This window comes from Ceratotherium simum, chromosome 8, assembly GCF_057802395.1.
Source record: "Ceratotherium simum simum isolate JZ-2026a chromosome 8, ASM5780239v1, whole genome shotgun sequence".
Classification (NCBI taxonomy): Eukaryota; Metazoa; Chordata; class Mammalia; order Perissodactyla; family Rhinocerotidae; genus Ceratotherium; species Ceratotherium simum.
The window spans coordinates 69,409,526-69,425,586 of NC_141907.1; the positions used below are offsets into that span (position 1 = coordinate 69,409,526).

The window sequence follows — 16,061 nt, forward strand, 5'->3', positions numbered from 1 at the left end:
TGTTCCATTATTTCTTCTGAATAATGAATAATAATTAAAAAGGTTGAGTTTTAGTTTTCCAAATATGAGGTTTCCTAGTTCTTTTTTCCCCAATTCCTAAAATAATTAGAGAAGAATTTCCAGGATTTTACATGCCACACAAGTATCACAAGCTCAAACTTCCTTAGTATCTGAACGCTCCACAAGCCGTAAAAACTAATACAATGTTGGTTTCTCCTTTTGCCAAAAAACCCCCATGTTTTGCCATAAGAAAAAGATGCCCACAAGCTGATGTAATTTGTTGAGATGTCTAGAAATAGTCTAATTTCAAAAGCTACTACATTTGTGAAATAAAAACACTGTTTTCCTATTAGCTTATGATTCTTTTTTTTTTTTTTTAAAGATTTTATTTATTTTATTTTTCCCCCCCAAAGCCCCAGTGGATAGTTGTATGTTGTAGCTGCACATCCTTCTAGTTGCTGTATGCGGGACTCGGCCTCAGGATGAACGGAGAAGTGGTGCCTCGATGCACACCCGGGATCCGAACCTGGGCCACCAGCATCGCAGCGCGCGCACTTAACCACCAAGCCACAGGGCCGGCCCTAGCTTATGATTCTTATCACTGAGCAAAATGTATGTAACCTGACCAGAATGGCAACCTGAAAATGTCAACACTGATCTTATTAGCATGAACAGTGTCAGGAGCTTCCTTGGGGTAACATCACCTGTAAGGCTGATTAAAATTCCCGCGGATAAAACTCATTCAACTAGGACTGCTGATTCAGTGACAGTTTCTCCTCAAGCCAAAGACTTGGCATCCTGACGTGTAGCTGTGTTGCTAATGATGACAAACCATTTTTGATCTAAGTTAAGTAACTCTATGATATGGAATAAAATGTTGTTTTCCCTTTGTCAAATTACCATTTAAATAAATAGTAAGTTCTGATGGATTGTTTTTTAATGTGTTCCTTTAATCCGTAAATTTTTATGGAGAGTATTTTGTAGTTTTTGGTTAATACTTAAAAAGGGTTAAATGTTTTTTGTGTTTTTTTTTTGTGTGTGAGGAAGATCGGCCCTGAGCTAACATCTGCCAATCCTCCTCTTTTTTTGGTGAGAAAGACTGGCCCTGGGCTAACATCCATGCCCATCTTCCTCCACTTTATATGGGACGCTGCCACAAGCATGGCCTGACAAGCACTATATCGGTGTGTGCCCGGGATCTGAACCGGCGAATCCCGGGCCGCTGCAGTGGAGCGCGTGCACTTAACCACTTGCGCCACCGGGCCGGCCCTGGGGTTAAATGTTTTTAAACAGCAATTTTTAAGTCTTTACCAGTTATGATAGAATCATAAATGTGATTTTTTAATAATGAACACTATTTAGTAATTGAAACTATTTTTCTAGCATCCATTAGTTCTCTGGCATAGGGAGCACACATGAATCCTCAAACACGAAGAACACCTTTTACCTAATTTATTTTAGCAACAGAAAAATACACTAGGTCAACTCAACTTGATTTTATGGTTTCTCAAGAACTGTGCTTAAAAAAAGAAATAGTAGTTTTTAAATACAAATATATTGAACAACGTTAGATTCATTTTAGACTATTCTGAACTATGATTTGCTGAACTATGACTACGCCATGATTTGCTGGAAGAAAATGAGCTTTAGGCTGCAGTGTAAATTTAAGAGAGAAAGGAAAATATAAGTCTTTCCATATACCTAATGGATATTATGGCTGAAATATACTGAAATACAGAATCTGTAACAAATACTTTTGATGCAATAACTCCAACTATATTCAAGTTTCAAAATCTGAACAACAGAAATAAAATTAAACAACACAGCAGAACCTCAGGATTCATTCTTAAAAAGCCACAATGGAAGGACAGTAATATAAGACTTAAGGACTCATACTTGGTTATGAGGAGAACAGGGGAAGGAAGACTATTTGGTGCCAACTGCACAGTCTATGATCACTTTAAGTACAGGTTGCAAATGGAATCTTAAATGGATCTTAATTGTACTCTTGTCAATCAACTGCAGGTTCTTTATATACGAGGTAGACTAGATCAGCTTAGAAAGAGATTTACAGAGAAGTGACGAAAGTAAGGGCTGGGTTAGGTTTTTATTTACTTTTTCAAAGGTTAGCTGGGACAAATCTCCATAAGTGCATCACATTTCAACAAGTCGAACCTGACTGAGAAAACACACAGTTCCTTGCCAGAGCTGCGATGGTCATTCTGGACAAATAGTAAAAACCAACAGACGATTCCAAGCACATTTGAAGTAGAAAAGTACTCTACTTAAAGATACACTAAGCCCTCATCTCTAAATTGATTTTAATAAAAGATATGCCTGCTCTAAAAGCAAAATGCATATTTTAATCTAAATAATAGACTTGAATGACAAAATTCTACATGTCCTTCATATCTTCACGGAATCAACACATTTTACTCTCATAAAAATACTCAAAAGAAGTTGTAATTTTAAAACCTAAAAAAAAAAATCAAATAGAAAGTCAAAAAAAATTTGAGGTTACAAAGCACAATCATCACATTAACATATAATTCAGCAGAGAAGGAAAAAACCCACACAAATAAAGATTGACTTCTGTTATAAGATCAGTACCTTTTCCTGGACAAAGCTGGTGTACCCCAGGGAGAGGGGAGAGAAGACTCACTTGTCAGGCAAGGAGGGATCTGTTCTGCACGACTAGACGACAAAACAGGGCGGTTCAGAGAGGTTAGAACAGAACACCAGGCTCGCAGCTGGTTAGTTTCACAAGAAATACCAGTAAAAGCTTAATAAGGAACCTCCTCTATACTGAGTAGAAACAAGGAACAAGACTACAACACATGCACTGAGGGAGACAGAAAAGCATGCTTAAGGCAGATGCTTGTCCATGAATGTTGACACTGAACACACTTGTTAAACAGAGTGCTGTAAGCCCTGTTTCCGACACAGCAAACTAAAAATGAGGTATACTAACTAGAATAAGTTGAAAACAAGGGAAAAGAGGTTGAATCTAAATGTACAAATTTCAAATTTAAATAGCTCATTCCTAGAACACTACACTATCCCATGTTTCCTATAGGTTAACAATATATATGCAGTTTTATTTTCAAGACGGGAAAAATTGGAAAACAATTTTTCTCACATTACCAGGATTTTCTTATCTAAATATTAAGGTTGAAGAAACATTGTTAAGAAGTAAGAAACATCTCAGCAGATCTTTTAAAGTAGATATTTCAGAGTACAGGAGATAAAACCTATTAGACGCTCTTTCCAATAGAGTTACTTGCTGTATTTATGGGGGCATTACAGAAACAATCATTTATTTTATGAAATAAAACTATGGTAACTGTTAAAAGTGATAACGCTTGGGACAAATTAGCAGCATGATTATTCTTACGTTATTTTCAAAATGAAAACACAGTTTAAGAATTGAAAATAAGTGATTTAGGTAAAGTGGCACTCCTACAATCTCCTTGAGAACCCTGGATCTCCCTCATCATAGATTTTATCACCGTCTATTGTAACTGTTTATTTATGTGTCTGCACTTAAGCTAAAGGATGGCCAGGACCAAGGCAGTTTTGTCCTGAGCTCAACCCTCAATGCTCAGCACAATGAACCACATGCAACAGGTGTTCGTTCAGTACTTGCTCAACGAGGAAATGAGTAAACGAGTCTGATGGACTCTCGAACTATCGAGGGCTCCTAAGGAGCTATATCATTTTTCGAGGATTATGAAATGTTCAGAATGATTATGAATGTTGTGAATATATCATCTGTCTGGAAATACATATAATTATAACCATGTTCTCCTATTGATAACTAATATCAATAAGTCCAGATGCACCTAATACTACGGAGAGTAAAGAGGAAAAAGAGAACAAGAGTAAACACCACCACTAAAGTAAACTTCACAGAAACTGTTCCATTAAGTGCATGAAGAGCTAACTGGCCCTGGATTTATAAATAAGACACAGATGTCTATGTTGAAAAACTTAACATCAGAGCAATAGTAATATTCACAAATAAAGTGACGGACAAGCAAACAAGAGAGAAGATTCATTTGTTTTCATTTTCTTTCACGTTAACTTATCATGCAAGCCTCACTGTTGAAATCATACACAGATCACAGAGCAGACCCATACCTGTCAAAAGAATCTGTGGCTACTTTGTAGAGATAAATAAAGAGTTTACTGCAGTGCCGTAAAGTGGGTGACACTGAGTCCATCGAGATGACGTCTTCCTCTAAGAGTCTTTGAAATGGCTGTGTATTTGAGGGGAAGACATTCATGGGGCTTATTTTTCTTAGGTCTGAGAAGCAGCCAAGAAATCGAACGGCATCTGCCAACTTCTCATACTGAATCTCTGTTTTGAAGAAATGAGAGTTGGCTGGCTCATAGCGCATTGCTGCAGTCAATGTGCAGAACACAGTGTGGAGAAGTTCAAACACTTGACTCTGGTTCACTTTCTCCCAGCCATTCTTGGGTGGTGAGCTCAAAGATCTCTCCATAGCAACAAGCAAGGACGTAATGTACACAAATCCTCCAACTTTCCTAAAAACTGTTCTTGAACGATGGCTTTCTCGAAGGACTGACAGAAGGGCCTACAGGGGACAAAAAACAAAACAAACTTATAATTCAAATTAAAAGAAAAAAATACACGAATGTCAAAGGCGAACATCATTTTGTAAATATCTGATGTGACTGTTTTTGTCATTTACCCAATAAGCAGTCCTATGAAGCATATCAAATATTTTGCTAATTAAAAAATGCCATATTAAAGGCAGAATATAATTTTAGGAAACACTATCACACATTCCTTTTGACAGAATAAGGCTATATCCAAATCTTGGCTGAAAAGCTTTTCTTGTGTCTTCGACGGATGACATCAATGAATGCAGTGATTTTTACAAAAAAATCTTATTCAGTAAGTAAAATACATATTCTAGTATAATTTTATACAATCAAGAAAACTTATGACTGTGTGTATACACAAACTGATTTATTCTAGAAGGATCAGAGAGATGGTCAGGGTAGCCAAGACCTGATGTATTTCAATTCACATAAAGTGACCATAAACTGACGCTTTGGAAAGAGAAGTCATTTCAGAGGACTTATTAGACATTCTCTCTTGCAAAGTGAATGGGAGCCTGAGGGCCGAAACCATGCTCTTTTGCAGAATAGCTTTAAGCACTAAGAAATAAAACCTGAAGGCCAAACAAGTAAAACGATCTTTCATAACTATCAATTATTTTCTGAACTGTCATACTTTTAACTTAGTTTATTATGAAAAATAACACATGATAAAATTACCTAACATTTTATGGGGCACTTACCATGTACTAGGCACGTCTTTAAGTGCTTTTATGCATTAGCTTTATTTAATCCTCTCAATAATCCTATGCCTTAGGCACTATTATCACCCCCACTTTATAGATGAGGAATTGAGGCCCAATAACTTGCCAAAGACTGCACAACCTATAGGCAAAGAAAGGATTTACACCCAAGGCAGTCTGATTCCCCTGTTCATGCACTTAAACATGACACTATCCTTCCCTGAACAGCATTTTCAAATCTGTTTGCAGATACACAGGCTCCTTTTCCCTTTGTTTCAGCAACCGGAACACCAGGGGTATCTAATAGTACTTAAGACACAACTTATAATCTTCCCAATCATTATATTTGAAAAGGCTATTTTATTAAAATAGCTCTCACGTTTCTAATGGTATTTCAAGAAGGGAGAGACTAAATTATATTATGATTACCTTTTTGAAATATACTACTTCAGAAATTATGAAGATTTCATTGTACATACCTATACCTTATTATTTTAAAAGACAGGAAATATGCAATCTGTATATGTAAATAAAATTTAAAAATACAATGTATTCCTCCCATTATTCTGCAACCAATAAATTTTTCATTTTATCAGGATTTGGTAACAATATAGTTTCCATATCTTGTCAAATTTAATAAATTGCACTTATACTTGCAATATTGACTGATATTAACACAAGACTTCATAACTTTTTTTCTTTTTAAACATCTTCTAACCTAGCCTGCAGATTAAATGCAAAGGCTAGAGTCAGAATGCTTGGGTTGAAATTTTAACTCCGTCAATTCATAACCTTTCTGTGTCAGAGTTTCCTCTTATGCAAAATTGAGACTAATAATAACTTATTATTACTTCATAGGAATCCATGTAAACTCTTAGCAAAGTGCCTGGCACATAAGCCCATCACCATCATCATCTTCAGAAACATATTGGAGGAAAATAGGACAAGTATTATTTTATATGTAAGGAAGGGTGAGTTCAGAGTTAAAGTAATATGTGCAAAATCATATCACTGGTTAGAATCACGATAGAGGTTAGAAAAACAGTGCTTATTAACCCGTAGTCCAATACTCTACATGATGTACTTCTAGATAAGTCCAGCTCCTCCTACTCAAAACTGGCATTCTAACATTATCATAGTATAATCTCAGTATTTGAAAATTTTCAAATACCATGAATAATTTAATATCATGCTTAAATCAATAACTAATAATAGGTAGGAAACACCAAAGTTACAATGAGATATAGGTGCTAAGTGGTTAATTAGACAAAATCATCAGCTACATATTACATTTGCATAACTATAACACATACAATTCAAATTTGTGCACCAGCAGAATTATAAAATACTACATATCATGGAATTTGGGGCTTGTGCACAAATAATTACAAACTAAATGATATAGGTTTGTGGTTGTGTCAATTCAATGAGGCACTGAGAAGCAGTTCTGAAGGTAGCAAAAATGGAAATTGAAATTGGGATCCCAAATCCTCCTTGCTGCCTCCCAACACTGCTTCATGCCCTTAAAGCACTGGAATGCTGGAGCCAGCTCATACCGGCTCTTGACAGCCAACTGTGATATTTTTGGAATTTTGCATGCCAGTTGTTAAAACACAACCATAATTAAAAATTAAGCTCTCTAAATTTAACCACTAAATTAATTATTTTAAAAACAAAAGTAGTAAATACTCGAAACTCATCACTTCCTAGTTATTTTCTATATTTTATTAAAATCTATGCTCTTGACATACTATATAATGGAGTGCTATTGTACATCTCTTGTCAATCCACATTCAGTAACATTTTAGTTGCCTGAAATAGGTCACAGTGGGAGTATTCACACCATGGAAATTAGTAAATGCAACAAATCACAGACCCCCCTCCTGCCCCACTCCAGTCTGAGAGTCAGTTATTACCATTTACCAGAACAACACTGTCTTAAAATTATGGGTCAGTCAATTACCTTTTGTTGGCTTAACTATCAATATTTTACAAATCCAATTAAAAAGGTATCAAGAGGGCCGGCCCCATGGCTCAGTGGTTAAGTGCGCACGCTCCGCTACTGGCGGCCCTGGTTCGGATCCTAGGCGCGCACCAGTGCACCGCTTCTCCAGCCATGCTGAGGCCACGTCCCACATACAGCAACTAGAAGGATGTGCAACTGTGACATACAACTATCTACTGGGGCTTTGGGGAAAAAAAGGAGGAGGATTGGCAATAGATGTTAGCTCAGAGCCAGTCTTCCTCAGCAAAAAGAAGAGGATTAGCGTGGATGTTAGCTCAGGGCTGATCTTCCTCACAAAAAAAAAAAAAAAGAATAAAATTAAGAATTAAAAAAACAAAAAAGGTATCAAGAAAAGAGGAAATTGTATGTTAAAAAAGTTGGTGTCCTTATCATCTTTTGAAAGCACTTGTTTTTCCCAACAATCCCTTCAAATATACAAATGTTCCCTAATATTGACATGCATGTAGATTTCCTTCTTGTCTAAGAGATAAATTGTGGTCAGATTAATCTCGCTCTTAAAATAAAATGCATGTTCAAAATTGTCATTACACTCGATCAAAACAGGATGAAATATACAACAGCATGAATAAAAAAATGCAAACTTCTCATTACTGATGAGAAATTGAGTACAGCAAAAGTTAATATAAGAAATACATGATTCTAGAAGGTAGCTATACTCCCTGTGACATCTGAGGCAGGAATGAGGTGAGGGTATTAGGAGAGGAGGTCAGAGGGGAAGTAGACGACATCCCAAGGGGCTTGGAGGCCAGGTCAAAGACACTCGCTTTTCTTCTGCTATTATTATTTTGACATAATTTTAGACTTGAAGAAAAACTGCAAAAATAGCTTTAAGTTATTTAAAAATAACCACAGATTTTGGTAGTAAAAGAGTAATAACAAGACACTTATTAAACTTACCCTTAAGATGTCCGTCTTCAACTGCAATTCTGTTGGTGGGGCCGAATGCATTAACCCGAGGAGAGTGCCCATGTCATCGTCCCCATTTGGAGAGAGCACCAACTGCTGGATAATCATTAGGGCATGCTGCCGGCACTGAGGGTACTTCACTATATTATGCGCACATCTTGCACCTCCAAATTCTCGGAAAATTCCTTGAAGAAGGGAGAAAAAAGAAACATGGGCTAACTTAACATGTTCTGAGACCAGTCAAATGAATTAAAATTTGATCTTTTTGTAGGAAGAGTAACTCAAAAGAATGCAAACAAAAGAAAGCAAATAAAATGTACCCAGCTATTTCACCTTTTAAAATACAATATCAAATTGCACTGTGGGATGTCAGCAAATGCACATGCAAATTTTCTCTAGATTTTCTTAATGCAAGATTAACGCCCTGATATGTTCACCATGTCCAAATTCTCCAAATCTAGACCATCCAGAAATTTCATAAGTAGACAGCAAAGAGATCCAATATTTTTATGTAAAGGCTTTGAGCTGAACAATACTTGAAATCAATTTATGTAAAAGGCTTTCAGACAAACAATACTCCAAATAAATGAGATTTAAACTGGACAAAGCTTCCAAAATAGAAGCAAGAAAGGAATGGAATAAATTATTCTATGATGAGAAAAACGACAAGGAACCAAACTTTTTAGTTAGGTAGAGCACATGAACAAAAAAAGACAAATTCTATAACAGAAAGCATCAGTCACTGTACAGCTCCAAAGACTTTATGTAGATTGATTTATTTAATCCTCATCCCCTACTGTGCAGATGAGAAAACACAGAAGTTGAGTCACATGGCCAAGGTCACACAACTAGCAAGCTGCTGGGCAGGATTTATGACTAGACGGCCCACCTTTACAGCCTGTGCTCCTGCCCACGAGTGAGACTGTTCTCACACCAGATAACATCTTTGAGTAGGAAAAAAAAAGGACCACGTGGCTTAAATCACTAATTAGTATTTCCTCCAAAGTAATTGTTCTATCCTCTATGCTTTTCAAGTACCTTGTATATACTACTATTACAATAGTTTATACCTGTCTTAGTACTATTTGTTTATATGTTTGGTCCCCCATTAAACTTGGATTTCTTTCTGGTTTGTGTTTCTATAACTGTTTCTTGAGTAAATAAGCATCAGTGTATTCTGCTGTAGTGGCCACTGTCCTGTCTTTTTTTTTTTTTTTTTTAAAGATTTTATTTATTTAATTCCCCCCCACAAAGCCCCAGTAGATAGTTGTATGTCATAGCTGCACATCCCTTCTAGTTGCTGTATGTGGGACGCGGCCTCAGCATGGCCGGAGAGGCAGTGCGTCGGTGCACGCCCAGGATCCGAACCCGGGCCGCCAGCATTGGAGTGCGCGCACTTAACCGCTAAGCCACGGGGCCGGCCTCCACTGTCCTGTCTTTAGTGACTTTCTATCTGCTACCTTTATAAATATGACCCTGAAGTGAGTGTAAATTACATGCCTGAGATTTAGCACATGGAAGGCCATGTTTACTTACTACCTTGTTGCCAGTTAGTGTCCATTAGATAATCATAATGGCTAATATTTTTTGAATACTTACTATAAACAAAGCACTGTTTCAAGTGCCTGAGTCACACAGCTAGTAACATCTTTCTTAACAAGGAAAAGAGTCGATAAGAAAAAAATTTTGTGAAAATGTCTGTTACTCTAGGAGATATATTACATGACTTTAGTCATACAGAGTAAGCTCTCCACTTTCCTACTTTAGAATTGTTCAGTCCCTCCCTGTGTAGCTCTAGGTCATGGCATCAAACGTTAATTCGCCAAATTAATTCTTATTAGTATATCCTTGTTACGTTTCTGACTATCTCAGCCAACTAAACCTAGTTAGTGGAAATAAGGAGACTATGCATTATACTATAGACAAACTGTTAATATCATATCCATTAAATTTCAAAATACTTATTGCTTGAATTACATACTAAATTCATTCAACTCTGTCCTGGCATTTGCCAAAACTGTATTTAAATAATTACTTATATGGGGCTGACCCCACGGCATAGTGGTTAAGTGTGCGTGCTTTGCTGCTGGCGGCCCGGGGTTCGGATCCCGGGCGCACCGACACACTGCTTGTCAGGCCATGGTGCAGCGGCGTCCCACATAAAGTGGACGAAGATGGGCACGGATGTTAGCTCAGGGCCAGTCTTCCTCAGCAAAAAGAGGAGGATTGGCATGGATGTTAGCTCAGGGCTGATCTTCCTCACAAAAAAATAAATAAATCAATAAATAATTATATAATTTTGTGTTTATATCTTTCTCTATACGGTTGTAATTCCTTTGGGGCAAGAATTATCTTTACATCTCTAACACCTAGCATGGTGCCTAGGACACATAATATACTTTAAATATGTTAAATATTGAGTTCCTCTGCATTCAGGCCAATAGGCATGCATTTGTGCGTTTGATACTTCACTGGTTCGTTCCTTTGTTCATTCATTCATTCGCAGTTTCCCACTACACTTAAAATAGAATTCAACTTCCTCAGCATGGCCTAAAAAGCTCTATAGGAACTGGGTCCAGCCTACTCATCTGAACTCAATCCTCCCATCACCCACTCCTCTCAAGTTGTACTGACATTGTTGCCCGAAAGGTTTTTGACATTGGCTAAAATTTCAATCTTTTTCAAAAGCAAGAGGGATATTTTATAAATACCGGTGGACTATCTGTTAATGACAGGTAGAAAGGATTGAAGAGAAGTTGAGACCAAAGATAAAGCAAAAGGTTTAATGAATCTAATTTACCTGGGAGAGGCAAGTTTTACTAGAGAATCATTTTTCAATATTTCCCTAGGGTTGTAACATTATAATACTCTAACCTGAATTATCAAAAAATTAAGAAAATCACCATAGAAGCAGATATTTTGGAAAATATTTAAATAAGCAAAGTTAGTCAACTAAGAGTCTGCATTATGTAAGCAAAGAACAGAAAAATACTTCAAACACAAAGCACACTATAAAAAGAAATAAAATATAAGAACATATTTTGAAATAATAATGTTACATATTTTGTCATTAATATACTTATAAAGATCAAAAGTACTATATTTCTAGAGACAGGATAGTACCATTATTGAATCAACAGTTTTTTCTATAAGCGATAGGAGCATTTCAGAAGCAAGAATCAATAGAGAAGACATAACCAGAGGTAACATCCTCCCCAAAGCATTTGTTAGTAGCTTTTCTAATTACCTGCATTTGTGTTTGATCCTTGAAGAAGCGCTGTCAAAGTTTCCATAACCAACAAGGCCAGGTGTTTTTGGTCTTCAACTGAACTATTACTTCTCGAGTCCACTAGAAAAAAAGGATCACAGGTCCAAACCACAGAAGTTATAAGCTTATTTTTTCTTGATTCAGTTTTGTCTTAATAATTTTAAAAATATTTCTTTAATATTCACTTTTACCAATAATACAACTGATATAATACAACCTTTAAAAATGATACACATGTCCACCGGCTACCAAAAGTAAGGTCACAATCAATGTTTACAGATTTTATTTTGGTGTGGCTAGAATTAGTTATCTAACAAATATTAAAAAGGAAAATGCCGAAGTTAAATGTATCCTTCTCACAGAGGTTTTCCTAACCAAAGAGGACAACAGGAGAATTCCAGATTTTAATGCATGAAAGACAAAGAAAAGCTTATGAATAGTGCTATCTATTCAATGTGTATTAACTCATATAACACACTTAATACTTACTAAGTGCCAGATACTACTATGCTTTATCCGATTTATCAGAAAGGATGAAAAACATTAAACTTAAGGTACCTAATACATGTGTGTATACATAACATCACTAAAAATATATATTTATTTGCTCTCTATAATTAATAAAAACATTTTGAGGCACCTAAACATCCCAATTGTTTCTAGAAGCTTTTTTTATTCCCTCTTAGAAACAAAAAGTAGTAGACACTAGCCATGTGGATCATAAACATTTTCCTTAGTTTTTACCTTAAATTCTCTTCCATAACAATGACATATTTCTAGGCCCCCCATGCCCCACAATTTCCTACTAGAGTGAACGAACAAGTTAACTCTGGGAAATATTCACAAGGATGTCACAATAAGGCACATTAGTAAGTCATTCAAATTAATAATCAAATGAAAGGAAAACATGAACAAAACCCCCTGCCCAAACCCCTTTGTCAAATAAAAATAAAATTATGGAAAATGCTTTACCTTGTTCATTTAGTGCCTGAGTTGGATCCTTCAAGAGGGCAGCATATTTGTGCAAAAGGTTTACCATGACCTCCAGAAGGCCCACCTCCCTGAACACGTCTTTAAATATGTAGTCATGCCGTGTAAACTTAAGAAGTGTTTTCATTGCAATAATGCTACAGTGGTAAGAAGAGCTCGATTTTAAGAGGATGCTAACACTAATAAGTTCTTTACAAGGGATATAATTTAAGCTAAAAATGACAAACTCCAACATCTCAAAGTACTTGTTTTGTACTTCTGGGAGTTTAGAAATCTTTTCTGCAAATTGTGACAGTGTGTGCTGTGACTCTAGGATGAAATAATTGGCATTGTCAGCCATGTAAATATTTGTGATGGCGTCAAGGATGATTTGGGCAAGGAAGTTGGTTTTTGCTTTTAAAAATGCATTCTGAAGAACTGCAAAGGCCTGGACGTTTCTCACACTGTGACCTAAAATAGAAAACAAGAACACAGAAGTAGGTGCTATGTGATAGTTTCATCATGGCAAACTAGTCTATTTAACAGATGAGGACTTGTAACATTTATTAGCTATTTACTAAGAACACATTCTGTTTTTACAAAAGGTATTATCTTTTCTTCATCAGGTTCAGTCATTTAATTAAAAATAAATAAGAATACTCACTAAACTTTTAATGCATCATTATGAATACTTTGATTCAAGAATAGTATATGTTGAAACATCAGACTGTTTCAGAGAGAATAAAGCATATTATATAAGTTCAGGCTTCAGTGTTTGGAAATGTGCAGGGGTGTCGCTTTTCATTATCTGTAAGATTGACTTTGATTGCAAGAATAGTCACCTTTCAATCTGAAAAGACTTTCAGGCTGAAGAAGTAACAGGCCTGAGAGCAGCAAGAATGGCAGCAGGAAAACAGGAGGGAAAAATTCTCTAAGTTCCAGTTTTCCCTTTATAATTACAACACTAGAATTTCCATAAACTTTAATTTGGAAATTCGTTTTGTTTTGAAGTTAAAGTGTAATTTCTTTACATATACTATATTTGTTAAAGCAATTTATTGCCAATTACTAACTATATTTTTAAACATCTGATTTTCAAACATACCAACTGGAAAAAACAAAAATCTACACACATAACTCTTGTGAGGCAAATTAGTGACAATAATTACTAAAAAAATTAACATAGAAAGTATTTGAGGCATGTGAAAATACTGCTTGCCTCTAAGAATTGTCCCCAGGTTCACAACTATTAGGAGCATAGGGCAGTTGTAAGAGTGACCAAAAAATTAACAGAGAGCCTTACAGAATAAGCTGGATTTTAGAAAGAGGATAAACAAAGAACAAGGAAAAATATAAAATGGGTTAGAAAGACTGCTCAGAAACCCTGGCCTGGACATTATCTAAAAAATGCAAAGATTTTTAAAAATCTTCAGTCTACATATGATTTCAATTTTCTTTCTGTTTGTAACATATGAATTTATTCCATGTGTGGCAAATACCAAGGATTTATCTTCACTTCCAGCTCCTTGTTTAAAGTATGCTTGTTCTTTTTGAGGAAATCTTTTATCATCTGCAGGTAATCAAAAAACAAGCTTAGAGGGGCCGGTTGGGTGGTGTAGCGCTTAAGTTCACATGCTCTGCTTCAGTGGCCCAGGGTTCACTGGTTCGGATCCCAGGTGCAGACCTACGCACCACTCATCAAGCCATGCTGTGGCGGCATCCCACACACAAAATAGAGGAAGACTGGCACAGATGTTAGCTCAGGGCCAATCTTCCTCACCAAAAAAAAAAAAAAAAACCACACAACAACAACAAGTTTAGACAGACTGATGGACATACAAATGTAAAAGTCTGACTACATGTGACAAAAAGGTGACAAATAAGGTTAAAGAATAACTCTAACCAATATTTTGCTTCTTTCAACTAAATGATAATATCAATTCTCACTACAAAGAAGGAAGTTAAAAAGAGCTGAGTTTAGGGTAATATGGGAAAATTTAGATTTTTCCCAAGTTCCACCTTCCTTATTTGGTTTCAAGTGATGTAACTGACAAAAGATAGGGCACATTAATAACCAATCCCAAGAACAAACTGTCCACACAAAGGGCTGAATTGAACACAACGTGTAAACATACACACAATTAAAAGTGAAATGTAAAATGTGGTAATCTTTGCATAAAAAGGTAACACTGGAAATGCAGTGGTCAGCAGTTTGACTCATAGTAATTTCTTTTAGTTATAGTAATGATTCTGCTCTGATCCATCCTTAATCCTACTTGTGATCCAATTCATCTAGGGGCCATCAGCATGTAGTTAAAATATGCTGATCATAGTAAATGACCAAGGAACGTCGAAACTCTAACTGGTCTCCATGACCAGCTGCAAGAGCAGAGCATTCTAACCAACTGAATAACCAATCAGTCTACACACAAAACTCAATCATTTCCTGTGACTAATCCAGAAAAAGAGATTTTCTGTTTGTAATATTATTTCCAAAATTAGTAGATCTTATGTACAATGGGACTAAATAGAATCTGATAATTTGGCTTTCTATCAGGAAAAAGTATCTAAAGGAATGGCTGAATAATAACACCAAAGTAAGTGGCATACAAATTAGAAGTGTATTTTGAATGCTGATGTTATCAGGAGTAGTTATTCAGGACTACTCCTGAATCCACAAGGTTACACTCCGGCAAGCCAGCTGAACATCAGCCTTGGCCACGTCCGCATCCAGCACAGATAAAGGGCACCAAGAGCTCTTCAAAGAAAGCCCATGATGAAGACTATAAGGCACTTCAGTTACTAGGTTGAAGAAAAACACACAAAAGGGAAAATATATTATCTTCTTACGTTGGTGCTGCCAGAATTAATGTGTTATGAGAAAATTTTTCTAAAGGTAAAGTCACCAAAGAGCTCTGAAAAAGAAAGGTATGGTCTTTTCTTATGCAGAGATATATTCTCTATTAAAAATATATTAAAAACACTCTATTTAAGGAACAAATTTGGAAGCTATGGACAGCTATGAATTATGGAGCACAACCTCACAAAAGTGTTTTTAGGATACTTAAGATAAAAAACCACCCCCCATGGAGTTGTTATTAAACAGAAAGAATATTTCTTATTTAAGGGAAAGGACTGCTACATTTCTCTTTAATTTACTTCTTTAGAAAAATCTCTCTGCTGGTGAGGATACCAAGTTTTATAAAAGCTCTTGCTATACAACATAGAAATAGAAGTCATTTTCAAGTTTTAACATACACAAACAAACAGATGTTTACCAGCTACATTAATAACTGTTTACTTTTTCTTTCAACTTTTATATTTCTATACTGTTTCCCTTGATCTAAAATCAGCACTAAAGATAAGGCAGGTAAATTATATCTATGTATAAAGCAACATAAAGTAGAGGTATTCATGTTTCTTCTGGTAAATGTAATTATCAGTGCATGGGTAAAAATTTCTTGGTAACGAGAATTTTCTTTTCATAGATGATGATAGGGAAACCAGTGAAATCAAAGAAAATATTCCTCAAAGTACCCTGAACAAAAAATTGACAAAAATT

At 35.9% G+C, this 16,061-nt stretch overlaps 1 protein-coding gene across 13 annotated transcripts in view; it reads right to left on the minus strand.

The window, feature by feature from the left end:
• WDFY3 (WD repeat and FYVE domain containing 3) overlaps positions 1 to 16,061 on the minus strand; it is a 256,639-nt gene that overhangs the window by 115,120 nt on the left and 125,458 nt on the right. For 12 of the 13 annotated variants that reach the window (XM_087434534.1, XM_087434532.1, XM_087434530.1 and 9 more), the window contains 5 exons: positions 12,503 to 12,970; positions 11,510 to 11,611; positions 8,254 to 8,447; positions 4,141 to 4,598; positions 2,611 to 2,694 (listed from right to left, as the gene is read on the minus strand). In XM_087434534.1, the coding sequence (XP_087290660.1) occupies positions 2,611 to 2,694; positions 4,141 to 4,598; positions 8,254 to 8,447; positions 11,510 to 11,611; positions 12,503 to 12,970 (1,306 nt within the window). The remainder of the gene's footprint in view (positions 1 to 2,610; positions 2,695 to 4,140; positions 4,599 to 8,253; positions 8,448 to 11,509; positions 11,612 to 12,502; positions 12,971 to 16,061) is intronic. The other variant, XM_087434538.1, reaches the window with a different exon arrangement.